We start from the raw sequence: 27,113 nt of genomic DNA on the forward strand, positions 1-27,113 counted from the left end.
GACTTGTAGAAACTAAAGGCAGATGTATTGATGCACATCACTGTGTACAGTTCCAACAGTACAATTCTAAGCATTCATGGTTAGAATATATTTCAGATCCATTTATTTGAATCAGGTCTGGTGTTGCTGACTAAAACATCATACTGGTAGATGCGCCTCACTTATACAAAACAAAATTATCCCCTTTGCCACTCAGAAAAGGTCATTTGTGGGTGACGTTTGAGCATGTGCTTGAACGTAGACACTCAGAATTGTGTTACACTTATTAAAGCAGGACATTTGATCTCGATCTGCTGATAAGATATAAAAAGTATTGCTGAAAGCCTTAACTGAGATTTTATAAAATAGTTGCCAACAACAGGAAATACGAAAGTAAGCCTTAAAGTTCACCTTTGCTTCCCACAAATTTGATTTTATTTGTTTAAAATATAATTTGACATTTAAAAAAATAATAATAAAATAAAATTTCCCACAGGTTATCCTTAGTAAAATTGTATTGTTTAATTATTTCGGGGTTTTTTTTACCAATAACCATTCATTGTTGGAAAGTGTCTTAGAATAGATATCTTTGAAACATAAATGATAGACCTCATCTTGTCCGATTAAGCAGTTTTTTTTGTTTGATCAATAATTAGTAATTGACCTTTCTCTCACTTTGAAGTGCCTCCCAGTTTTCTGAAGCAGCCCACTAATATTTATGCACACGAATCCATGGATATTGTGTTTGAATGTGATGTGAGTGGGAAGCCAACTCCAGTGGTCAAATGGGTAAAGAATGGAGACATGGTCATCCCTAGTGACTACTTTAAAATTGTAGTAAGTACATATTTAATAAGACATTTGGTCAGGTTTAATTGTCACAAGCTCAAGCTTAAAAGAATGCCAAATGGTTTGGATCACTAATATATTGCCCTAGAAAGTGTAAATATAAAAATCTTTCCCTTCAAGTAACCCAGTCGCAACAGTTTGCAGCTAGATAATTGGAAGAGCTTTTTGCGTCACGTGACTGCTTCTTCCTCAACTTTAAGCTGAAAATATTTCCAGGTATACAGCTGATACAAACTGCATCCTAGAGCTAAGACACTAAAAAATGTGCCAGTTCAGTTTTGGATTATTTTCGCAAAGAGTACTGTCATTAGATTCATGTTTGATTTGAAGGCATGGGGGTAGTACAGTTCCAAGGAGAAAATTTATTCTCCATTGGTCCCCTCACTTATAGTCAAGCCTAAAATCCTCAACGGTAGCAAAATGGCAGAAAAGAAAAGCTAACAACTAGAAGTTTATAACAGCAAAACTAGAGAAAAGAGAAGACCAGTCTTTCTTTAGATAAAGTATAGCAACTGCTTCAGCCGGTAACAGCGTGTTGGAAGATACGGACCAACCTGGTATCTCTGGATAGCATAGGAAAGGATGCAATCAAGTTGTTAGCGCTGAAACAAAAAATGGTGTTACAGTTCAGTTGCTTTATGGACATTGAACAGAAAGGCAGCACTGCCTTGCCCTTTGCCTGCAAAATGTCTTTTCCCGGACTTGCAAACAGCTAGAGGTTGAGCCACCAAAGGGAGATCACCATAAGCCAGTAGGAATTCTTGCAGATTGGGCAATACACAAATGACGGAAGTAAATAAATAAGCACTTATTAAATTACTTCTGTCAACATTGAACAGTATAAATAGCGAGAGTGAAGATGTAAGAAACAAAATAAGGACAAGTCAGAACGATAAGGCTGGAAAGAGTTGTGAATATAGATAACACACAATCTCTCTCTCTCTCTCTCTCTCTCTCTCTCTCTCTCTTTCTCTGTTTCTTATTTTTATGATTTTTATTTCCAAAATCCTGAACAGTGACTAGAGTACATTATAATGAATGCTGTACATCTTTCTTTTGTTTTGTTTTTTTAAAGAATGAGCACAACCTACAGGTTTTGGGTTTGGTAAAATCAGATGAAGGCTTTTATCAATGTATTGCGGAAAATGATGTGGGAAATATACAGTCTGGAGCCCAGCTGATAATACTGGATCATGGTAAGAAAGTAGAGTCGTACATTGTTAAAATATAGGGCAGAATATTGAGCTATATTTTCCTCCCCATGGGGCACTGTTCACCCATGGATAGATTGCTCCTGCCTATAATTTTTGTTTTTCTCAGGTACTGCCTGAACAATTCACTGCATTTTTCTTGGTAAGATTTTTCAGAAGTGGTTTGCCATTGCCTCTTTCCTAGGGCTGAGAGAAAGCGACTGGCCCAAGATTAGCCAGCTGCCTTTGACTGAAACTCATGGTCTCAGTCTACAATTAACACATGCCTTTTTAGTATTCTATTCTTATAAATACTTTTAAAATCAATACTTTGTCCTATCAATATGAAATTGATACCAGTATCAGAAAAATTGAAATCTACTTCATCCTATCAGTTTAAGGAGATCCGTTGGTAATGTGTTTTTATTATCGGGGGTAATATTCCATTCTTGCAACTATTTACAACATAACCCTGAGGCTAGGTTTGTTGAAAAAGCTCTGATATGAACTATGATATGAACCATATTATGATTTAGCATGATATGTGAAGCCTGAGTGTTTAGAATTGATTCTGACGCTATGAATTTGAAGATTTCACAGTTCTCAAAAAGATAAATGTGTCTGCGAGACTGCTAGATTGTAAAGACATTATTGTTTGCTGTTCGCCTTTCCAAGTTCTAATAGAGCATGTTAGGGTGGCTCCCCTCATTGGATTTTAACCTCTTAAGTGAAAGGCCTGAGCATGTTTTATTACTGGACAGATGCAAAATATTTTCCTTATGTTCCTATTACACTAACAATTGACTTTGCTATCTTATCTTATACAGCATCACTTTTGTTGGACTGGCAGGAAATGTTGCTTTCCCTTTTTAATGTTCTTTGTTGATATATTGATGGTGACACACCTTTGTATTATTTGGGCATGATAGTAAAGAATAAAATGACTTCCTTTAAAACAAAATATTTCCCAAATAGGGGAGGGTTGTTTTCATTGTACTTTTATGATTTCCTTTAAATGTTTGCACTGGAAAAAAGAGATTAAATAAAACATCCTAGTCAAAATACTATAGTAATGTGTCAGGGAGCTCAACAGATATACTTTTAGTAACTTCAAACATCAGAAAGCAAATCAACTGTCCAAAGTTTCAAATAATTAAAATATCCTCATATTGTCCACTGCCATTCAAGAATTACAATTATAACATGAAGCGTTGGAATGTCTGTCAAAACAAATTTGCAGTCTGAAACCATAATATCCAGTCTTTTGAATTGGCAATTTCCATACACTTCCCATTGGTTTACATCCAAGTTGTGTATACATCACAGAAATTTCTCATTGATATAGTATTTCAACTTCTCTACAGTAATATTCAGTATAAGTGTTACTATTCATCTCTTTAATTTTTTCCATCTTTTGTTGTTGTTTTTTCACTTTCAATTCTCTCTCCCTCTCTCCCCTCCTTCCCTTGTTTTAGAATTCATCTTTTATTCATCATTATGCCAAACCATTTTATATACTCTCCACATCTGTCAAGGCACCTGCGTTGCCTCTGAAATTTATTCCAACGCATAAATAATACTGTATCAAATAATGATTGCCTCCAGTTAATATTGAAAAATGACACTCCTTAAAGAAGATAAAAGAAGAGATAACTTAAATGCTTTTTTGTTAACATGTAAAGGATTCTATTCTAATTATTGTTCTTCAATATGATTGCACAAGGCAGAATATCATTGGCCAGTGTTGGGGAACAAAACAATCATTCTGTTTTAGAATGGATGATCATATTATGGAATTTAGTTATAATGACTTTGTTAATGAGTTTTTACTAGATTTAATGAAGAGGGATATAATATGCAATTTTAAAGTTTTTTTAATTGAATATTCTTCTTTGTTCAGGGCAATTAATTAAAATATAATTGTTGCATTAAAAAGAAATGCCATTTTAAATTAGCATGACCACTTTAGTAGGACAGTTCAGAGTGAGGTATTTGAGATTAGTAAAAAGCAAATGTCCCAAATGGAAAATTATGTAATTTATCAATATTTTAAGAAGTTTTACTGTGAATGTTCTGCATTTCTATCCTAGTTCTGCTAAGAACAGATGTCATAATCCTCCATGCCTTTGATTGCAGATTTGAACAGATTGTTTTCTAAAAATTAACTGTTACCCCATAACCAGACTTAGTTTTCAGAAACTAATGTTTTAATGATGAAATGAGACTTGATCTGTAATATTCATCCCACCCTTCCCCTTCTCACTTTCATTACAATAGAGATTTTCGATTGCTTCTCCAATAGTGATGTCTCCTTGATATTTCCCATTAGTTGTCAGTAGTCACCTTTTTGCCTGCATGCCCGCCTTCAGTTTAATGGCCTTTTTTTGTGTGTTCATTTTGTTTTCCACCGTGGTTTTGTTTATTTCTTTTTTTGGTTTTTTTTTCTGTTTTCTCCTTAAATCGTCGTGATGTTTGCCCTTCATATTCCCCAATGTTTGCACATGACAAGATGTTGCCATCCCAACATTACCTCCCACTTCACTGACCAGTGCCACTACTGACCATCTAGCACCAGCTACAACTGGACCTTTGCCTTCTGCCCCTCGAGATGTGGTGGCGTCCCTTGTGTCTACTCGTTTCATCAAGCTAACGTGGAGGACCCCTGCGTCTGACCCCCAGGGAGACAATCTTACCTACTCAGTGTTCTACACCAAGGAAATGAGTAACAGGTGTGCTTCTTTAAATATCGCTAAACTGTGAGCATTTAGGAGTATTGGCCCATAACTAAAAAAAAACCAGAAATTGGGCTGATAGGCAAAGCATGACAGCCCCTAATTTTAGTACATACTACAGACTGAAGTTTAATTATGAAAATAACCAGAATTAGATATTTAGTTCAGCTGATTTCACAAAATTTGCAGGCTTTCGTGATGCTAAGATATCAAGCTATGCCAAAGGCATAGATCATTGATGGAAGATACCCTCAGATTTCACCGGTGCAAAGATTGTATAAATACTTCCAGTCGCAAGTCTCTATATGCTGTCTATACTTGTACAATATATACTGTTCTGCAGTAATTATTTGCTTCATTTTTTTTCTATTCAACTTTTTGCGGCAGATCTTTTGACAGTCTGGGCTCCCAGGTTGTAAATCCTGATAAAAACATTGTACTGCTTTTTTTAGCAGGTCATGTTGTACAAATTTCTCACTGAAAAGTCATATTTTGTTGAAGTTTTATTAAAAGTTATTTGAAGACCGTGGGGGTTACAAATGAGTTTATTTTACATCCTCTAGTACAGCAGGCCACATTAATTCAATGAAGTTCATCATAGTTACTTTGCATCTTTTATAATGCAAGTCTATGGCTGTCCGATTGATTATCCTAGATTAAGTCAAAACAGTCGCCATGATTTAACTTTTTAAGATACTTTTGGTCTGGATGATTTACAAAACAGCAGTAGCAATATTCATCCATAACTGATGATTTCATTCCAACATAAAACAACAATAATCTGTCCTAATATGTCATGACGTGCCCATTTCCACTCCCAAATCTTTTTCTTTTCTTTTTTTAAATAAAGGGAGCGTGTTGAAAACACGAGTCATCCCGGAGAAATGCAAGTGACAGTCCAAAACCTGATGCCTGAAACAGTGTATATTTTTAGAGTGGTAGCACAAAACAAACATGGACCTGGGGAGAGTTCAATACCGCTGAAAGTGGCCACACAACCTGAGGGTAAGCATTAAATATCGGCAGGTCTCTGCATTTCACAGAATGCTATTTACGTTGCTCTTTTTACAGTTTTGTTATTAATGTTTTTTATTATTATTTTGTAATATGCCCTGCTTATTATTTAGTTCAGCTTCCAGGTCCAGCCCCCAACATTCGTGCATATGCTACCTCTCCCATGTCAATCACTGTTACGTGGGGTACACCCTTATCTGGCAATGGTGAGATCCAGAACTACAAGCTGTATTACATGGAGAAGGGAACAGAGGATGAACAGGTGAGATACATTAGTCTGTATGTTAAGAAAGTCATTTTTACATTGGCATATCATGATTATGAGGTATAATTCTTGGTTCTGTTTACAATTTGCTGCTGCTGCTGCTAATAGCTAAGACCTAAAAAAAATACCCCTACTCCGGTTAGATCAGAATGTCTCCTCAAGAAAAACATGCGCTGACAGGGATGCCCCTGTTCTCTGAGCTGTTGCTTGCAATATACGAAGAAGTGGCTTTCTTCCTGATGATAATTGTCTGGTGGAGTGACCTTTGATGAATTTTCACATATATTAAAATCCAGTTTTTACTTTGGCTTTGAACAATGGCTTACCCTCACTCGCTACAGGTTTTAAACCCGTGTCTATTTTGATAAACCAACAGTTTTGGTCTTTCTGATATATTTTTGTTATATCCAGTTCATTGGATTTATCCAATGTTGAGTGACAGTCTTGTCAGCAATGACAGTTGTCTTTAGAATTAGCTACCTTTGTTCTTTTTTGGATCCTTGACCACTTAAAACATCTTCGCCATCATTGTTAAATCAAATAGCTAGATTAGTAATTCTTGAGATAGGCTAGTTAGTATTTATAATCTATGGCAGGTATTTCAATTAATACTGAAATCCAGATCTTGGGAGTTTCATCAAAATACTTTTGTCAATGCTTCCTTCTGTTTTTGAACTTATTGGTGCAAAACTATAGAAGCATTCATTTATTCAGAAACCATGCTTTTGTTATTTTGACTGGTTAGGAAGCTTTGCTTTGATTCTAAATAGATTATTTTGTCCTCAATTATATTGTATTTATGATATGAACACAGGATAGCTGGGAGAGAGAGAGAAATCTCCAGAACCAGAAATGAGCAAGTATTTAAGTAGCCATAATTTCAGCCTCATGTGGATTAAGCATGTTAAATAAATTTATCAAGCCCAAATTATGATTTATACATCATATTTTCCATCTTTTTAAATAGGACATTGATGTTGGAGGTCTTTCCTATACAATAATTGGTTTGAAAAAATATACAGAATATAGTTTCAGAGTTGTGGCCTACAATAAACATGGCCCAGGAGTCTCTACTCAAGATGTTGTTATTCGTACGCTGTCAGATGGTAAGTGTTTTCCAATTACAGAAAGCATTCATATGTATTTATTTGCATTTTATATATAACCAATTTGCTTCTATCAACACAAGGTATTATTATCTTGGCAAACCTTTGTAGATACTGCTCTGAAAATTTACACACACATGTACACACACACACCCACCCGCAAATTCAGTGAAATTGGGAGATCATGGTAAAATGTACTTGATTTTAAACTTGGAGCAGCTATAATTCATTTTTAATTTACATTGGGGATACAAGGCTCCCTGAGAGATGTTCAGTTTTGAAGCAGATTTGAATAACTTCTTTTAATATTTCTAGTTCCCAGTGCTGCACCCCAGAATCTAACACTAGAAGTGCAAAACTCCAAGGTAAGACACTTCCCTCTTTAGACATAGATGAAGCATTTGATTTTCCTCCTTATATCTTGAGTGTATCAGCTGTGGTTTATAAACTTCCCTATTTTGGGACTGGATAAAGTCTCAATTTGCATGCTTAAAAGCTGCAGTAAAGATTGACTGTACTAGCTCAGTGTGCAAATAGTGAAGATTTTCATTGTTTCAGGACCAATAGTGGAGAGTCATGTTGATGTTTAAAAGTATGTTGTGGAAATTATTGATACATACATACATGCAATACTATTTGTAAGTTACACAATTGGGTTGTTTTCAGGTACATAATTTTAATGTCAGAGATACTAAGTTTATATATAATATTTCTAAGTGTGGGTAAATTATTTCTCAGACCAGTGTAGTGGAGATTAATGAAGCATGACAATGAGCCTAATTTAATTTAGAGAATATGATTTATAATGCCGTTTAACTTCCCACAGAGCATCATGATGCATTGGCAGCCTCCTCCCACAGGAACACACAATGGGCAAATTACTGGCTATAAGATTCGCTACCGAAAAGTGATACGCAAAAGTGATGTCACCGAAATCATTGTGGGGACACAACTTTCACAGCTCATTGAAGGTGAATAAGTTGGAATTCCCAGTCTAATAATAACCTAAACAAACTGCAAGCTTCTTATTTTAGGAAAACAAGAGGGTCTATTATAAAAATAACCTTCTCTGTCCTTGCAATATTTCTTTTGCTCGGGGAAGCCCTCTTAGCTTGTTCTAGTTTGTGGGTTCATCGCAGATGCTCCTTTGTCACTCGAGCCATCCTAAAGATTGGCGGGCATTTCTTACTTCTCAGGAACTCTCTCTTTTGTTCTGCCTTCTCTGTCCTTGAAATAAGGCTTAACCCATCTAGAAATGTCCCCCCCTAAGTCAGATTTGTCAGATGACAATATTTTAATTCACCTTTGTTTTGTTAATGTGTTTGTCTAGGTGTTTTGTTTTTATAGAAAATGTTAAGATCACCTGCTGCGGAAATAAAATGAGTAAATCATTTGTAACTCTTAGTCCTTCTATTTGCTGAAGGAAAATTACATAATCTTTTGCCACCAACACACAGGAAAGGTCATTGCAGTGTGTCAGTTCTCTCAGGCTTGACAGATAGTAATTTCTGTCGACCAAATCTTTTGGAGCCTTACGGCAAATATTGGTGATTTGTCCTGCTTAGCTGTGGGTTATGCTCCAGTAATCATCAGGAAGACGAAAGGCCAAAACATAAAGTATTTGTTTAACTAGATCTGTGTCAGCCGTGACTGAAATGATAACTTCGAAATAAAAATCACTTGAAGATACTCATTGGGGCACTTAGAAGTAACAGGATAATGGAACTATTGCTATTCTAATTAGAAGCGGAAAGCTTGCTGGCAATTAATATTGAAGACTATATTTCAGTATGATGTGTTTTGTACTAGGTTTGGAACGAGGTACTGAGTACAGCTTCCGAGTGGCTGCCTTAACAGTTAATGGCACAGGAATAGCTACGGATTGGATATCAGCAGAAACCTTTGAAAGTGACCTTGATGGTATGGTTAACCAAGATTTAACAAGAGTACGTGTGTTACGAACGTGAAAGCTTCATGAGAAAAGACCGAAATCTTTTACATTCCTTCATCAAAGGATGAAGGGTGGAGGCACATCCAGACTTGCAAGATTCTGTCACTCTAGCTGTTACAGTAAAAGCAGTTGTCGTGGTTCCGACAGATGAAACTCTTCAAAGAACTTCCAGGCATTGTTTACCTTAAAGAATCTTTATTTGAGTAGCATAGCATCGGTGCTAACACAATCGAAGCCAAAAACTGAGCACATAGTATCAAAGCACAATTCCCTCCTCCAGTTAACAGCCATAAATCACATTCCCCAATTAGTGTGAAGCGCAGGCTTCCCCTCCAGCTCTCCAGCCTGCCAATTCCTTATCCTCTCTTATTTCAACGACCTTGGTTCTCACACTAGGTCCAGCGTTATGTCTAGCTAGACTCTCGTGCACATCCCCCCCCACTCCCAGCATCATCTAACTCTAAAAGCAAAAAGAAGAAAATGGCTGCATCTCCATCTGTTGTCAATACAAAAACATCCGATGTTAGCAGCGTTGACAGTAGTCCTGACATCAGTAGTGCTTTATAGGGCTGAGCAGCTATTTTATTTATTTTACATTTACTTATTAATTAAATGTTTGTGCCACCCATCTCCCCTATAAGGTGACTCTGGGTGGATATAGGGGTCTAAATAACTCGGTGACATCTCTTAAAAGTAAATTAAGTCCTTTAGGTTTATTATTTCTTAGCTTAAAATGTATTTAAATAAGTTCTCTTCTTTGTAGAAACTCGTGTTCCAGAAGTGCCAAGTTCCTTGCACGTACGTCCACTTGTAACCAGTATTGTGGTCAGCTGGACTCCACCAGAAAACCAGAACATTGTGGTCAGAGGCTATGCTATAGGGTACGGCGTAGGCAGTCCCCACGCTCAGACCATCAAGGTGGATTATAAGCAGCGATACTACACAATTGAAAATTTGGGTAATTACGCAAGATTTTAATCGGATACTTTGCTAAGTAACAATATAAAATCAATACTGATCCAAATGCTTGCTTTTTATGTCCCCATTTGGTGTTAAAAGTGTCTGTTTCTATATTCACTCTAGTTTTCACATTTGGAAATAATAGCAAAATGAATGTTAAGTTTCTTCAATTCTTGTTGTAGTGCCTGAGTTAATACAATAAAGCTAAATTATTTTGAATTATCTCTGAAAACAGATGTTTCTAGTGTGTATCGTGCGGTTTCACGCTGCTTGATGTATGTGAAAATATCGAGCACGTTTATTATAATAGAAAAAAAGTAATGATTTGCTGTAAAAATTGAATAATTTTTCCCCCCAGATCCCAGTTCCCATTATGTGATCACTTTGAAAGCGTATAACAACGTTGGTGAAGGAATCCCTCTTTATGAGAGTGCAGTGACTAGAGCTTATACAGGTAAAGAAAGGATAGCCTAGATGGTTTAGCCCAAAAATATATTGGAGTACAAACCGTTTCTAGTTTGCTGATGGCTTGTTTCTTTCTTCCGTGTTCAGAGACAATTTGCTGAACTGTCTTCTGAACAATGACTTTGAAATCTGGATCAGTGATTTCCTGGTTTCCTTAATAACCCCTACTATCAGTTTGGGACATTGGCGTGAATTATACATTCCTAAATTTGCTTGCTGAGCTTCCCAATCTACAGTATTATAATTGTAAGCATGTTGGTATAGACATAGGTCAATCAAAAGCATGTTATGTTTTTCAGTAGTGTGTGTCGTTATCATTTTTTAAACTAAACGACCAGTTGGATAAAAAACAAACTTTTAAACATTGTAGAGAGGTCAGTCAATCAATCCATCAGTCAGTCAGCATAGAGCTGGACCTTGGAGGTCATCTAGTCCAACCTCCTGCCCAAGCAGGAGACCCTATACAATTTGAGACAAATGTCTGTCCAGTCTCCTCTTAAAAACCTCCAGTGATGGAGCACCCACAACTTCTGGAGGCCAGCTGTTCCACTGGTTAATTGTCCTCACTGTCAGGAAGTTTTTCCTTAGTTCCAGGTTGCTTCTCTCCTTGATTAGTTTCCATCCGTTGTTTCTTGTCCTGCCCTCTGGTGCTTTGGAGAATAAGTTGAACCCCTCTTCTTTGTGTCAGCCCCCTCAAATATTGGAATACTGCTATCGTGTCACCCCTAGTACTTCTTTTCTCTAGAGTAACCAAACCCACTTCCTATAACCGTTCTTCGTATGTTTTAGTCTCCAGGCCTTTAATCATCCTAGCTGATTTGTTAAATTGTTACTGTTTGACAAAGGGCACTATCTGGTAGGTAATTTGAAAGAAAACACTGACTTGGTATTTTGTTGTTGGGCTGCTAGATCCTAGTTGTTCTTATAAAGATATTTTCTGAATGTCTTTCAGCTTGCGGAAATGCAGACTTTCCTTTTAATACTAGGCATTAATACTGTTTACTCCTTATCATTGTCTCTGTTGGATGCTAATTCTACCTTGATTTTCCAGAGCTGGAATAAATTAATATTTTAATGCAACTATAATACTGTATATCCTAATTAGTAAACTTTCAAATGAATACCCAGATTTGAAAGTCATTGTCCTCGTTATCTTCGATAAACCTACTCAAAGGCTAAGTCCTGTAGAATCTCTGGATGCCGCGTATTTTTAAAAGGAAGCAAAATAATCACTGAGAACTTGTTTGTGGTTTTTTTTGCTGGTGACGTGTTGCCTATTAACTCTGGCTTTTCTCTCTTTTTCTCCACTCCTCACCTCTCATTCCATTGTATTACCCTGCATTCCACCCTTTTGTTTCTTATTCACGTATAAACGCCACCTTTCTTTTGTTATTGCAATACCCTACGTTTTACCCATCAATTCTTTAGACACTTCTGAAGTTGATTTATTTGTTGTTAATGCTCCATACACTCCAGTGCCAGACCCCTCCCCCATGATGCCACCCGTGGGAGTTCAGGCTTCCATCCTGAGCCACGATACCGTTCGTATTACCTGGGCAGACAATTCTCTGCCAAAGAACCAGAAGGTTTCAGATGCCCGTTACTACACAGTCCGCTGGAAAACCAACATCCCTGCAAACACAAAGTACAAGGTAAGGAAAATGGTGGGATCTCAGGGATTTTACCCAAACCTTCGGCAGCCGAAAAAGAAAGAAATTTGACGTGCGTTTTCATGAGTGAGCGAGAGAAAGGGGAACAATAGGAACGAAATGTTTTACACTTTTATTTTCTGATTCTCATAGACAGCAAATACAACAACCTTAAGCTTCTTGGTGACTGGCTTAAAACCAAACACTTTATACGAATTCTCTGTCATGGTGACAAAAGGCCGGAGAGCAAGCACGTGGAGCATGACAGCCCATGGCACTACTTTTGAGCAAGGTATTCGTCATATGCCATGCCTTTATTAACAGCATTATGTTGTTACTTCCTTTGCTTTAGCTTTTTTTTGTTGTTGTAGAAAACACTTTGGATTATAAAGATCTGTGTTTAATTGACATTTTCTTGCAGTTCCAACTTCTCCACCCAAAGATGTAACAGTGGTAAGCAAAGAAGGAAAGCCCAGAACTATAATTGTCAACTGGCAGCCTCCATCTGAAGCCAATGGCAAAATTACAGGTGAAATGTCTTGGATAAAATACAGTGAGGATGATGTGGTTACAGATAAATGAGAAGACGGATACTAATTATGTTGGATCCGCTCTTAAGTTGGTTTTTTTTTTAAATTGATTTCACTTACATATTTTTGGGTGGCAAAAGGGATGATTCATCGGATGCACAACAAATGCAATGGTGTGTAGGCAGTTGTCCCTTGCCTGTGCAAATGTTTGAGTTGTGCTATGCTTCAGACATGATTTCAAAAAGAAACTTCAGAATACGGAGGACTAGAGATGTATTGCTTGTCTCCAAGTTCTTAAGAAGCTTCCTACTATCCCAGGCAGAGTTGCACAACAGCTGTGGTGAGCAGCTGCCCAGTGGCAGGAAAAGAAATGGCTACTTGACAAAGTTGCAAAAGAGATGCTATATTTGTGCCCTTGGGCGCTCTGGACCATTTTGGGGGATTGAATTGGAAGTGCTGTACAACCTTACTACATATGTTTGCCAGTTTAAGCAACATCTGGAAGAAGGTGTACGTGTGGTTGGGGACTGGGCTGAAAGAAAATGAATGGATGGGGAGGGATGGTCTCGCCCTCATTAAACGCACACACTTTTTCTAATGGCAATAGTTCACAAAACCTGTGTTTTTAGGAGAAGCGATTGCAAGACAACTTGAAAACGTGATTTTTTTTTTCCAGAGCTTGGAGACATGCCTTCCTAATTCACCAACCTTTCCTATTTTGTTACGCAGGCTACATAATTTACTATAACACCGATGCCAATGCTGAAATACACGACTGGGTCATTGAACCCGTGGTAGGCAACAGACTGACCCACCAGATTCAAGAGCTGACCCTTGACACGGCGTATTATTTCAAGATCCAAGCCCGGAACTCCAAGGGCATGGGCCCTATGTCAGAGGCCGTCCAGTTCAGGACACCTAAAGGTAGGTTGCAGAGGAATGTCCAGCCCTTCTGATTTACTCTATGAAACAAACAGCTGATGAGGAAAAAGGGTTTCGCCTGGTACTAAGCTGTAAAACATTTTTTTAAAAGGTAATTTTCTACCTGGGATTTTGGCTTTACTTTGCCCTGACCCAGGTAGATAGAAACAAAACAGTTGTTAAAACATTTGCGACAAAGGAAAGGTAGGCAGTAATTCTTTCATGTTATTTCTGTAGGGCAGGGGTTCCTAACCTTTTCTACACCCTGCACCCCCTAGAACGCTTCTGGTATATTCTCATACCCCTTACAAAAGTAATGCCTGGTTATGCGTATACACTATAATTTTGAAACTTCTCAACCCACGTTTTCGCACACACCCACCCGGAATATCGTCTCGCAGACCCAGTTGGGAACCCCTGCTGTAGGGTGAAAACCAACAAGCGCTAAACGTAAAGGTTATTTTTGTTATAAGCAATATTTTACGTGGGTTTTTTTTTCTTTTTTTGAGCAGATTGTTTATCAGGCATTGTCCTCATTAGAAGAACTTATTATTATCTGGACTTCTATGCTGCAACGCAGTGGCCTAGAATGTTTTTTGTTAGGAATGTTGTTTGTTCTTTCCATGTCAGTGAACGGTTGCTCTCTTGTGTGCTTTTTCTTCCCCTGTGCTTGCCTTGGTAGCTGAATCATCCGATAAAATGTCTAATGATCAAGGTAAACCAATAAAGGTGCTTTATGTGCGGTGCCATCTTTTATGAGTGTTATTGTTCTACTTGTGCCATTGAATGACAATATTCTTGTGAAATTTTAAAATATAAAACCCCCGGGGGCTTCTTTTGGGGAACAGTATATTTGGAATGTATGCAATTTTTTTTTAAATCTAAAGTGAAGTTATTGCAAATTTAAAAAAGCTCCACAGTGACTTTTAAATTCTCTGTATGCCACTACGTTTTGCAGTTTTTAAAATGAAAATATTTATCGGGTAGGAGTTTTTATTTTTTTAATCTTTTAGGGTGTTTTTTTTTAAACTCTTATAGTATTCCTTTTATTTCTTAGAAGGCCTGACAATACCCTTGCAAAAATAATTCACATAAATAAATAGGGATTTGTTTGTATATAGTCATAGTCAGAAACCAAAATCAATATACAGTAGCTTTAAATGAAGGAAAGCAAGAAAGCAATAAGAATAATAAAACTCCTCAGTGGCAAAGAACGGGTTGCATTCATCCAGCCTTGTATTCTCTTTGAAGTGAGTTTTTCACTGCATTTACCTCTTATCAGCCCCCAAAGGGCAGGAACATCTATCAACTGGAGTTTGTCAAGAACTGAACGCTACATCGGTTGTAGAGATTCCTACGTGTGATCTGGGCTTTGTTAGAAAGGATTAAGCAGGGGGATAATCATAATGTGCCCACTTCCCTTTCGGATTTAATATGTCTTGAAAATACCTGCCATATCAGTGATTGTGTGTGAGCTGTTGTAAGTTAAGCGTTAGGCTCCAGCTGTACAAAAAATGAGGGAAAGCGAATTAGGGAGAAAAAAAAAACACGTACTGAAAATTACATGTATAGAGAATTACATTTTGTCTTGTTATCAGAAAAGATTTAGGCTTTGATTACAAAGGTATATTCTCGCTATTAATATCATTGGTTTGACATCTTTAAATATCTGCTACAATCTCTGTGTGTATCTGTTTGTGTGTGTCTGTGTGTCTCTCTCTGTGTGTACTTGGAGTATGTGTCTATCTTGGAGGTGGGCAATCAGACAGAAACTCAGCCTCTTAGAGGGCTTCAGAGACCATCCTGTTATTTGATGAGATTACAAAAAGGGATGTAATTAACACTTCAATATATATTTTTAGGGGCTTTAGGTTTTTTTTTTAGAGTTTTAACATTGGGGATTGAAGCAAAAGTATTATGAGAATCGAACTGTTCCTATTTCCTCCTTTAACTCCCTCCCCCCCCACAAAAAGTCCAAAATTTTTCCACTAAAATTCTTTAGCAAAATAATCTAAATTCTCTGGCACAATTTGGGATTGATGTTTTTGAGAGGGCTCTTTTTTTTAAAGTTGTTGGCCTATTGGAACCCTCCTGTTCCCATTCCTGTCTCTTTTGAAAAAACAGTAACAATTTTCCACTAAAATATTTGGGGCCGTGTAATCTCAAGCTGAATAGGTGCTGAAGAGAAACAAATTGCCTATCTGCGATCTGTGTAAAGCCAAAAGAACAACGTATTAAATTTTCAAAAGTGAACAAGAGATAGTCAAAACCCTGAACACTGTTATTTTTTTTATTTTGCAGCATTGGGATCTGCAGGAAAAGGAAATCGACCACTGGATGTTGGAACAGATTATAAAACACCCATCAGTGGTCAGTATCTTCTCATCTCTGTTAGTGGCCAAGAGCTTGAAATGGTTCATGTTATCATTTCCCCAAAAGATAGTGTTTTTCAGGTCAATTTTCAGTGTCAAGGGCTTATTAGAGAAAAACTCAGTTGAAATTCCTGACCAGGCAGGATGTATATCTGTCGCATAACATGGGTTTTGATTTAGCGTAAGCGGTAATTTTCAATTCTTTCATTCACATTGAAATTACAGCTCTAAAATAATTTTGAGTAATTTTTATGTTCTTTCTTAGGAAGCAACAGCCCTCATGGCAGCCCCTCCCCCCTGGAATACAATATGCTTCTGATAATAATTGTGTCTGTGGGAGTGATCACCATTGTGGTTGTAGTGATTGTTGCTGTATTTTGCACCCGACGGACCACCTCTCACCAAAAAAAGTAAGGTTTTGTTTTTCAGTTGCTTTGGGTGTGTGTGTGTGTGTGCGTACGTGCGTGGGCAGGAGTGTCTCTGTTGGCTTCAGGGATACAGATTTACAATGAAAGCAAAATAAAAAGCACAATAAAGTGGCCTATTGTACTTTTGTGGACTTAAATTTTAGGGCTTTCTCACATAAAAATTCTGTGCCTGTTTAACAGCTCTAGGCTTCTCTGATTCTGTAATGTGAATAATGTTGGAGGGAGAATTAATGTATTCAGATAATACGGAATGATAGTTAATAACGGTTCGGATTCGGTATAGTTGAAACCATTTCAGAACTATATTTTGGGTGGATGGGTGTGTTTTGTTTTTTATGAGCCGCTGTGCCTCTGTTTCTCCGCGGTAGGAACATTTGCCTCACTCTTCCCTGATAATATTTTTTTTCCTGTTTGTTTGTCAGCCTAGAAGTATTTTTATTTTATTTTATTTTAATTCCATTTATATCCCGCCCTTCTCCGAAGTAGATCAGATGAAGAAACTGATTCGGCGGGAAAGCTAAAATTATGCCTTATTGAGATAGGCTTACAGTGGTAAGATCTGGTGGTCTTAAAAGCTTCTGGATGACTTCTCCAAGGTCATCTCCATAGCTTCCTCCTCCCCCTTCTGTGTGAAGTGTGGATGGGGTGATTTTCGTTGCCACAGGATATACAGCAGCTAGTGGCAGGGCAGTCCTCAGCAGGAGTGAAAACAGTAGTTGTTTGCCTTCAAGTTGCTTCTCGGTGCTTGAGAGGTTAAAAACGTTGATGGTACAGAATGGACTTCAGCATCCAAGTTAGATACGCAAGGACCCTTCTCGCTATTTTGAGATGAGCATTTGGAAAGAAAGAATGAAGATCCTCCATGCACAATCCAAAGCATATTAACAAAGGGGAATATTTGTAGCTCTGGGTTGAAATGTGTTCTCTGAGCTTGGTTGTTTGCACTAACGAGGTTACCTAGTTTAGGTAATCTGCAAGAAAACAAATCAAGCTCAGAGAGCACCAAGGAACCTCACAGAAAGTACTACTGGGCAGCGTTATTCTTCGCAAAGATACTTTCATAGAAGATAATTCTTGCAGGAAAATGGGATAAGTGATTTTTTTTTTGTCTTTTACAGAAAACGAGCTGCTTGTAAATCTGTGAATGGGTCTCATAAATACAAAGGCAATTCCAAGGACGTCAAGCCACCGGATCTTTGGATCCATCACGAGAGGCTGGAGCTGAAGCCTATTGACAAATCTCCAGATCCCAATCCAATCATGACCGATACCCCAATCCCTCGTAATTCCCAAGACATCACACCCGTCGACAACTCTATGGACAGCAACATTCACCAGAGAAGAAACTCGTACAGAGGTGAGGATAGATGATGCTGACCTAATTCTTAGCTTGGCGGTAAATGGTAGAACCCGACATAACGAAATTGCATAGAATAGATTGTGGTGAAGTGTTACGAAAATTCCCCTATTAAGACAGCTCACCTCAGTTGCCACAAATTTTCTTTTTATTAATCATTCCCTATTTACATAACAGAATGTAAATCAGAAAAAAACGCAGTAGTAATGCTATTAATGACTCATTACTGTCGAGCATATTGTTTGTGTTACTAAAAAAGTGGATTCTCCTCCGCTTTTGAGAATTTCAGCCGTGGAGGCTGCAGATTTCTTTGAATGAAACTTTTTTTTGAAGAAAGTGAAAATACTTTTTTCGATACTTGAAGGGCCCCTCAAGTTTTAAAATGCTTCTCTGCTGAATCTTACGGTTCTTTCCTAACATGGACCTAAAGACAAGCAGAACCTAACGTTTGATCTTCTGAAACCAGGGCATGAGTCGGAGGATAGCATGTCCACCCTGGCAGGAAGAAGAGGGATGCGACCAAAGATGATGATGCCTTTTGATTCTCAACCTCCTCAACGTAAGTCTAGGTTCAGGGTTTACCTCCCAAAGCCGGCTTGATTGAGTCAAACATGTTTCTGGCTCCATCTCATCCATGCAAGATTAGCTTGCAGGACGTTTAAAGCAATAGTTCAGTACCCAAGTCTTAAGAGCAGTAAAAAAAACTTCTGGCTAAATAGCCTGTTTACATTTTCTTTCGACAGTGACTTCAACCCCTTGTTTTTGTAGATTCATCCCGGCAGCAGAACATAATTTACCCTGCCTGTGTATCGTGCAGATATTCTGAGCAGAATAGCCTGCATTATATCATAGGTTAGACTTAACACCAGGAAATGAACAAGCTTGGACTTTTCACCTTAGTATAGGGATCTAATTTATGGTTCTCCATAGCGATATGCTAATGACAAGCCTAGTGGATTTAAATAACAAATATTACCAGCAGAAATGGGAGTTTGCACAGCCATTGTTTATGTATGGGCCGGTCCAAGAAATGTCATGTGTAATTGAGGGTTCTGTCAATTTAATCTATTTAATTATTCTGGAGTAGGTAAACGCCAGAACCATACAGATCAGTGCCAGGTTGCAATTGTAAATTGGCCAGATCCTGCTAATACCTATTACAAATCACGTACACAGGTAGTAAAAGGAAGCTAAGTAGTTTTTCTTTCAACAGCGTTAGTTGAGATCCTCTATTTATCATAACTTGTACAATTGGGGTGATGCCAGACTTATTTGTGTGCCATGGAATTACAGAGATTTTAGATGGATATATTTTTCTTTAAAAGAGTTGGGAAAGTGCTAGAGGGCAACAGAGATGAATTTGGACTGTGACGGTTGCAAGATTGGAAGTGAAGAAGGGAACATGTTTATTATGCTTGATAGTTCCTCGCTCAGGGTAGTGAAACAGTAAGAAAAATATATTGAGAAATTGAGGCAAGGAAAAGATATGTATAATTAATTAATCACTGTAATCCAAAAGGTAATTTAGAAACACTGATGGTTATAAAAATCCAAATGTCATTCTTCCCATCATGAAGATGTGAACCATTTTTACATGCAATATTCAGACTAACATGGACTGCGAGGGTGGGAATATTTTACAGTGATTTTCTCACAAGTAGTGTAAGAAAACTGTCATTATTCCAAGTGCAGATGTTTGAAACACTTCATAATTTTACAAATCCTTTCCTGTTGCTTTTTTCCTCCACCTTAATAAAGGGAGATCAGTAACGTTCCTTCATTTTCAGAGATTATTTCTTTCTGTCACGGTGCGCTGTTAATGCATTGTGTGTGGTACCTTTTACTGGAAAACTTAAGTTTTATTATGGCTAAAGCCTGGCATAGAATAATGGAACCAGTAACATGAGAATAGTCGAGTTCCTGAGTTTGTTGTAAGCTATACTCTTTATTTTATTCCAATCTGCAATATATCTAAACTATTCAGAGCTTTGGTACTATTCGTTATAAGATACGTTGCAGGTTTATCATTTATCATGATCTCACAACTATATTCCCTTCCATTGGCAGTATGGGAACAAGGAATTAAGTTTTCTTTGGGTTTTATTTTAAAAGCATTATGTTTACATGGGTTAAAGAATAACTTAACTACAGCAAGCGGAAAGTAACGGATCTGCAGCCAGCTCAATTAAAAGCTAGGATTTCTTTGTTGACTTCAACACAGGAAACGATCTATATAGTGAAAATATGATCCTTTAAGGTTACTTAAGAATCGAAGATTTATAAACGAACTCGGCAGTAGCATGAGTGCAGAAATGGTGAACTGAAGGGAAATTATCACATCAGCGATTCATTCGGTGATGTGTTTCTGTACACTTTAAATCAAGTTCAACTGAACAGTTTTATGTGGAGGAGTGCATACAATTATGTTTATGTGATACCACAAAGTTGGAGACCCCTTGTTCAGAATTACCCATTCCTAATTATGATCCAACGCGTAGCTGCCAATCCATCCTCAGATACCATTAATCCCTCTTTGCTCATCTACGGCAGAAGCTTCAGTTTGATCATCTGTGCTTCAATCTCACGTCTCACCTCACTTCAGCGTAGGGTGCCGGGAAACCAGTAAGGTTTCCTTTCAAGCAAATCAGATGCTTTTTCAGCACCCGGTCAGCCCAGCATCTGCAATTCTTGCTTCCTAATGTTTGTATCCCTGGGGATTTCTTGACAGAACAGTATCTCTTCTTCCAGGTCTCTGGAACTGGGCCTCCTAGTCTCTCTGTCTTGTTTGTTTCAATGCATTGTTGTTGATGAAAGTGGGGTGTGGTTGGGGGGCTTCACTTCAGCCCGCATGCCGGTTGGTCTTCTGTTAAGCTTTTTCTTTCTGTCTTATGTTCATTCGCAGCTGTGGTTAGTGCTCATCCCATCCATTCCCTTGATAACCCTCACCATCATTTCCACTCCGGCAGCCTGGCCTCTCCAACCTGCAACTATCTCCATCATCAGGCAAACCTATGGCCAGTTGGCACCTCTGTGTCCCATTCAGACAGGGCTAATTCCACAGGTGAGAAGAACGGTCAGTTTTCGGAGGACCACCCTTGGCGAAAGAATTGTGAGGACCAGAACCTCATGCGATCTAATTGCAGATATCAAACCACATGTTTGGGTGGCCATCTCTAGCCGAAATCTACCAAACTTAGAAGGTTGTACCTACTGATTTGAACTAATTGTGTGTTCCTTTTTCCTTTCGCAATGGCGCACACACACTGTGGACGGATTTGATTTGTTTTGCCGCACTTTGTTCTGGTTGGAGTCGAACTGTTGCTGTTCAACAGCCCTCCACACCTTAAGCTCTGAGAATAAGGTGGTCGTTGCTGTGTTTTTAGTGAATGGCACATTTAAGCTTTTAGAATTTTATTTACTCTTGAATCTGATGGTAATTCAGCTTCTCTGTTGAGAATTTAGATTTGCATAATTTGCTCTCTTATTATTAAAGCTGCAAATAATGACTCTGAAGTGAGAACACTCCCTTGTTTAATTGTAGAGCGCTAGTAGCATCTGATTTAATTTCCAACATCAAGAGTACCCATTTGTTGCATCGCATATGGAAAAACTAACAGCTTAGAGGAATCTATACCTAGCATTCATAAAACCACTTTATTAAAGCTAGCCAACTAAGAAATCTCCAGACACTCCACTAAAGGGAGGAATAAGATAGAAAATTCAGTGGGTGATTTGGAAAGCTTAATATTACTCAGTGATTGTATCAGATGCTAAGATTTTAAAAAAACACAAATTAACCCTTTAGGTAGCCTAAATTAAAAAGCACAAAACTTTAGCAGCAGTGTAGAGTTTGTTGGCCTTCTTTGGAACTAAAGAGAGTTTGTGACCCAACGAATACCAGTGAAGGTGCTGGGCAGTTTCAGGGACTCTCTGAGTGTTAGGTTGAAAAGTTATAAAGCTAGCGGTTCACTTCCTTCCTTCCTTCCTTTCCAGAAACGATTCGAAATACACCTAGCACAGACACCATGCCAGCTTCTTCGTCTCAGACATGTTGTGCCGAACACCAGGAGCCAGAGAGTGCGTCTGCATCCTACCTACCCAGTACCCAGGAAGAGGAGACAGGCCAGAATCTCCCCACTGCTCACGTCCGTCCCTCTCATCCTCTGAAGAGCTTCGCTGTGCCAGCCGTCCCGCCCACTGGCAGCGCTTACGACCCTGCCTTGCCAAGCACCCCTTTACTATCGCAGCAAGGTGAGTAGGGAAAGTTGAATGGAGGGGATAGGTGAGCGATACCTTAACATGATCTTCTAGATCAGAGGCCCCCAACTTTCTGGGCACCAGGGACCGGTTTCGTGGAGAGAAGTTTTTCTGCAGACAGGAGGGTGCATGGTTTTGTGTGCTGCCTGCATCCCACGGTGGGGCTTTGCTTGTTTGTGCAGACCGGTTTCTAGCATGCTGCAGCCCGGTACCAGTCCACGGCCTGGGGGTTGGGGATGCCTATTCTAGATCAGCATTTCCTTCTTTAAGCTTCCCGAATTCCCCAGCCAGCAGGTGTGGAGCTGAAGTCCTCACATCTCAAAGTTGCCAAATGTCAAAAACGCTGATCCAGAAATAAATGTCAACTTCTTTGAAGTTTTTGACAACTGCTACAAAGTCGCAGTTACTCTAGAAGGTCAGCTTAATGGCATTCATCTGTAGGAATGTCTTCCCAGGGTTGCAAGGGGTGGGGATTGAATAAATCACTTTTCTTGTTACACTGACCCTTTTATTTTCTTTAATGCAAAGAACTGATCTCTCCTGTCTTGGGAAGTTTAGAAGGAAATAGTCACTTTCCCACCTTTAAAAAAAATCTGTGCAATTTATATAAAAATGATTTTGCCTTTTTCTTGAGCCTTCTAATTCTACTCACAGAATTGTGTTCAAACTTATTTACTTATCATCACATTTTTAAAAACATCACAATTAAAACATTGCGTTCTCAGATAATCAGGAGCTTTAAAGTCTTTGGGTCCAGTCCAACGTTCAATGCATACAGAGTTCTGTACCAATAAAAAGTCATAAGGAAGAAAAAGTCATAAGGAGTGGCAAGTAATAAGATATTGCCCGTCAGTCTGAGGCAAACGAGAATTTTGAGGTAGTGAGGCCAAAGACAAGGTCAAAATGCTGCAGAAATTATGCCATCACCCAAACGTAGCTAGTACTAAATCAAAGTTGGTTTCAGGAAGTTGAATATTTGGAATAAATAAATCCCCCCTGAGTAAACCACAATTGCCATGGGATTCTTCCAAAGATAAAGATTTTTCCATCTTTTTGCACTTTGGATATAAATGTTACTGATGCTCGTATAGGCTAGATGGGTCTGGTTCTGCCATGGGTGCAGTGATAGGACTCAATTCCACAAAAACAGGGGACCTCGAGAGCCGTGGTGGTGCAGTGGTTAGAATGCAGTATTACAGGCTAACTGCCCACAGCCAGGAGTTCGATCCTGACCAGCTCAGGTTGACTCAGCCTGCCATCCTTCCGTGGTTGGTAAAATGAGGACCCAGATTGTTTGGGGGGGGCAGCAAGATGCTGAATCTGTAAACTGCTTAGACAGGACTGCAAAGCCTCGTGAAGCGGTATATACGTCTGCTACTGCTGTTAAGTGGTTCCTGCTCTTCCTTCCCAGCAGCCAAGCGGGTTCATTAAAGCAAAGAAGACGACAATTGTGGCATTACAATTGAAGCACCATCCTTTTGTATATCGATGGCTCATGGATGCATATACAAAAGGGGAGGGGTTTGGATCACGATGACACAAGGTGCCATCTTTCCCTGGGAACGTCATATTCCTAAACGAGTTTCCCAGCAAAACATCCATGAAATCTAGGATCACATATTGCTGCTTTCCGAAGTATTATCCTTACGGCTTCCTGGTTTAGATTCATTCAAGGCTTCTAAATTAACAGTTTCAACCTTTTGGCTTCTCCGGGGTTTTTTTCTCTCCAGTTATAATAGTTTCCGTTGATTTGTAGTTTGCTGGCTGTGTGTAGATTTGGTGCAGAATCCAAACCTGAAAGGAGTGTGATTGCATCCGACTGTATTGAGTCGCCACAAAGCTGCTTCATTATCCACATGCCATTGTATGGGTTTTGTCAGTTAAAAGGTTGACCGTGATTATAACTTGTGTCAAGCTTCTAGCCATCCAGTTCATTCAGTGAAGACAGCATCAATTGGAACTCTAGGCAGGACTCGGCCTCCCATGCCAGTTGTAGTCCCGAGTGCCCCTGACGTGCAGGAAACCACAAGGATGCTCGAAGACACAGAAAGCGTAAGTGTACTTCTGGACTACGACTTGATCACGTGGTATCATTTTTGGCTTCGTGCCGGTGCATAAATGTGACAGTAATAGCGGGGAGACCCTTCCCCACTGCACACTGAAGGCAGAGGGGAAACGAGACCAAATGCAGAGAGTCCTCAACTTATATTTATTTATTTATTTATTTATTTATTTATTTATTTATTTATTTATTTATACCGCCCTTCTCTCGAAGGATTCAGGGCGGTGTACAGGGCAATAAATATAAAAAACAGAATATAAAAGTTAAAATACAATTAAATATAATGCCCAAATTTAAAATTTAAAACAATAATTAAGAACATATTTAAAACCCCAACCCTAACCCATCAGACCAGGTCAGACACAAGTGGGAGCAGAATGTCCATTGCTAAGCAAGGAGGTGGTTAAGGGAGTACAATCTAACTTTGCAACCTTTTGGGCCCATTTATGAAGCAAATCCCTTCGGCTGTTAAGCGAATCACACAGCCATTAAGCAAATCCAGCTTTCCCCCCGTTGACTTGCTTAGCGTCAAAAGCCAACCGGTCGGGAAGGTGGCAGATGGTGATCACATGACCACCAGGATGCTGCAACTGTCATAAATATATGCCCTTTGTGCCCCCCAGGAGAGCTAAGTCCAGCCCACCTTGATTTCCATTGACTCTTATCTACCTCCAGTTTGCTTTGGCCGTTAGTAGCTCAGATTCTTGTAGAGAGCTTCAGCTTGCAGTAAATCTTTATAACCATTTGAACTGCCTGGATCTTCTGATTTTCCTGTGCGCTTGGCAGTCGGTAAAATGAGGACCCAGATTGCTGGGGGAAATATGCCGACTCCGTAAACTGCTTCAGAGAGTGCTGTAGAGCCCTGGGAAGCGGTATATAAGTCTAAGGGCTCTTGGTAACCTTCCTTTCCCCCCTCCCCACACGCACAAGGCAGCTCATCTTGTCCAATAACCCTGTTAAATCTCCTGCAGAATTACGAACCGGATGAACTCACCAAAGAGATGGCCCACCTGGAAGGACTAATGAAGGACCTTAACGCCATCACCACAGCGTGATCACCTTCCCCAAGGAATGACGCCAGGTCACAGGTCTTGGGACTTCGCCTTGGAGCACAAGGAAATGTATAAAGACTAGGGGACAGCACAAACGGAGGCCTGCCACCAGCCACAGCAGCAGCAGCAGCATCAGGGCCCGTTTCTGGTTAACCAAGGGACCTCCTTGAATGTTGGGATTTCCGCTTCCTGCTGAGACGACGATGCTGACACGAGGAAGGGATGGGGCGATGTCTCAGGCTGATGGAATCCAGCATCCGGACGAAGTTAGCCTTCATCGGAGACCGCTTTTGTCTCGGAGCTGCGACCCTTCTTCCCTGCTTTTTTCAGTGTTGGACATTCACATTTATGTACAATTTTATTTGTGTGTTTTTATTTTATTGTATCTTTTTTTTTAATTAAAAAGTGTAATCTGACAAAAAAGAAAAGAAATTTGTGTTGTTTCCCCACAGCCTAGAAGGATGTCCGATTGCTTGTTCTATTGCGTATGCGGGAATTCATTGCCAGTGTGGATTGTTCCGTTCATTTGTTCGTTTCGGATTTTTAATTTTTTATTTCCTTTAGCGTGTATAATTCTGTCGCTTCCCAGCAGTTAATCCACGGCCTTGGGGTATGCTGCATTGCTTTTTGTAAAGCTTTTTTTTATTTTTATATTACAATAATTCAAAAAGCCTGACTAAATCCTTTCTCATCACTGTGAGGTTAACTATCTGTTTGGATTGAAATGTAACACTGAGGGAACTTTTGTGTTTTTGAGCATTTTCAGTACAGGAGTAGAATAAGTAGCCTTGGGCTGGGGGCCACAGAGTGGTAGGAAGTTTCATTGTTTACAGGGACAATGCAATGCAACTTTACCCGCTGGACTCTTTTAAACCCTCCCCTGCAATACACCCGGTGATGACTTAAATAAATTATTGTTATGAGTAATCGCAGTGACTTGGAAAAAATAACACAGTATTCCGAAGGATGGCTACAACGTAACTCTGTTGTAGTTACTCACTTTTGCCATTACCTCTGCCTTATCGAAAGAAAGGAAGCACACCTGTGGCTTCAAAGATACCATCTCAACCAGCCCCAGTTCATCAAAGGGAATCGTCAAAATGGAACGAAGACTCAAGTTATCACCTCCTTTGTAAAGTCATCCGTTAGCCCAGGGGTGTTCAAACTTGATGACGTAAGATTTGTGGACTTTCAACTCCCAGAATTGACTGGGAGTCAATTCTGGGAGTTGGCTGGCTGGGGAATGTTGGCTGAGGAATGCTGGGAGTTGAAGTTCACAGGTCTTTCAAGATTGCCAAGGTTGCACACCCCTGCTTTATTCTGTTTCTTGCCAATTGGAAAAGGTGTTCCGTTGAGCAAAAACCCTCTCATAAATGTTGGGTCCTTTAAGCTCAGATACCGCAGCGTACCTTAGCAGCACCTCTCTTATTGTTTGAACGTTTGATTTTAAAGTTGTGTCTTTCCTGATATTTGCATTGAAGTGGGAGTTTTATTCCGGATTCTTTAGCATACAATGATCAATCATCAGCTTTATGTGAGCCATCATTCTGCGTAGCTGTAGTTCATCTTCAAGGTTTGGGGGGAATACTTCCAGTGTTGAACCACAATCAAAAGAAATTAACTTTGCAGGAGAGATGAGGAAAAAAAATGTAGATGTGTATGTTTGTGACTCAGGTGCTGCCCAAGCCAGTAGAAGAGAGGAGTGGGTTGGGAGAGAGAAATAAATTCCTAATAAGCTGATAAAATTCTGTTTCCTCTCTATGTTTGCTGCCCATAATCTACAATGATAGTTTAACATTCTGGAAAAAATAATATTTTGCAGCCCTGGGAGCGCAGTGGTTAGAATGCAGTACTGCAGCCTAACTGTCCACTGCCAGGAGTTCGATCCTGACCGGCTCAACAGCCTTCCATCCTTCCAAGGTCGGTAAAATGAGGGCCCAGATTGTTGGGGGCAAGAGGCTGACTCTGTAAACT

The 27,113-nt window shown here is 39.2% G+C and overlaps 1 protein-coding gene across 2 annotated transcripts in view; it reads left to right on the top strand.

The window, feature by feature from the left end:
- Positions 1-25,984, top strand: part of NEO1 (neogenin 1) — a 57,570-nt gene extending 31,586 nt beyond the window's left edge. The window contains exons 6-28 of one of the 2 annotated variants that reach the window (XM_081337050.1): positions 662-816; positions 1,904-2,024; positions 4,528-4,747; positions 5,601-5,755; positions 5,878-6,026; positions 6,997-7,135; positions 7,451-7,500; positions 7,962-8,106; positions 8,945-9,055; positions 9,850-10,044; positions 10,405-10,500; positions 11,940-12,163; positions 12,314-12,452; positions 12,582-12,689; positions 13,420-13,614; positions 15,913-15,981; positions 16,249-16,393; positions 17,530-17,768; positions 18,235-18,327; positions 20,671-20,829; positions 21,762-22,019; positions 23,941-24,077; positions 25,059-25,984. In XM_081337050.1, coding sequence (XP_081193176.1) covers positions 662-816; positions 1,904-2,024; positions 4,528-4,747; positions 5,601-5,755; positions 5,878-6,026; positions 6,997-7,135; positions 7,451-7,500; positions 7,962-8,106; positions 8,945-9,055; positions 9,850-10,044; positions 10,405-10,500; positions 11,940-12,163; positions 12,314-12,452; positions 12,582-12,689; positions 13,420-13,614; positions 15,913-15,981; positions 16,249-16,393; positions 17,530-17,768; positions 18,235-18,327; positions 20,671-20,829; positions 21,762-22,019; positions 23,941-24,077; positions 25,059-25,142 — 3,386 coding nt within the window. In that variant the 3' untranslated portion in view covers positions 25,143-25,984. The remainder of the gene's footprint in view (positions 1-661; positions 817-1,903; positions 2,025-4,527; positions 4,748-5,600; positions 5,756-5,877; positions 6,027-6,996; positions 7,136-7,450; positions 7,501-7,961; positions 8,107-8,944; positions 9,056-9,849; positions 10,045-10,404; positions 10,501-11,939; positions 12,164-12,313; positions 12,453-12,581; positions 12,690-13,419; positions 13,615-15,912; positions 15,982-16,248; positions 16,394-17,529; positions 17,769-18,234; positions 18,328-20,670; positions 20,830-21,761; positions 22,020-23,940; positions 24,078-25,058) is intronic. The other variant, XM_081337049.1, reaches the window with a different exon arrangement.
- The last annotated feature ends 1,129 nt before the right edge of the window (positions 25,985-27,113 follow it).

This window comes from Vipera berus, assembly GCF_964194415.1.
Source record: "Vipera berus genome assembly, chromosome: 12".
In the NCBI taxonomy this organism is placed as follows: Eukaryota; Metazoa; Chordata; class Lepidosauria; order Squamata; family Viperidae; genus Vipera; species Vipera berus.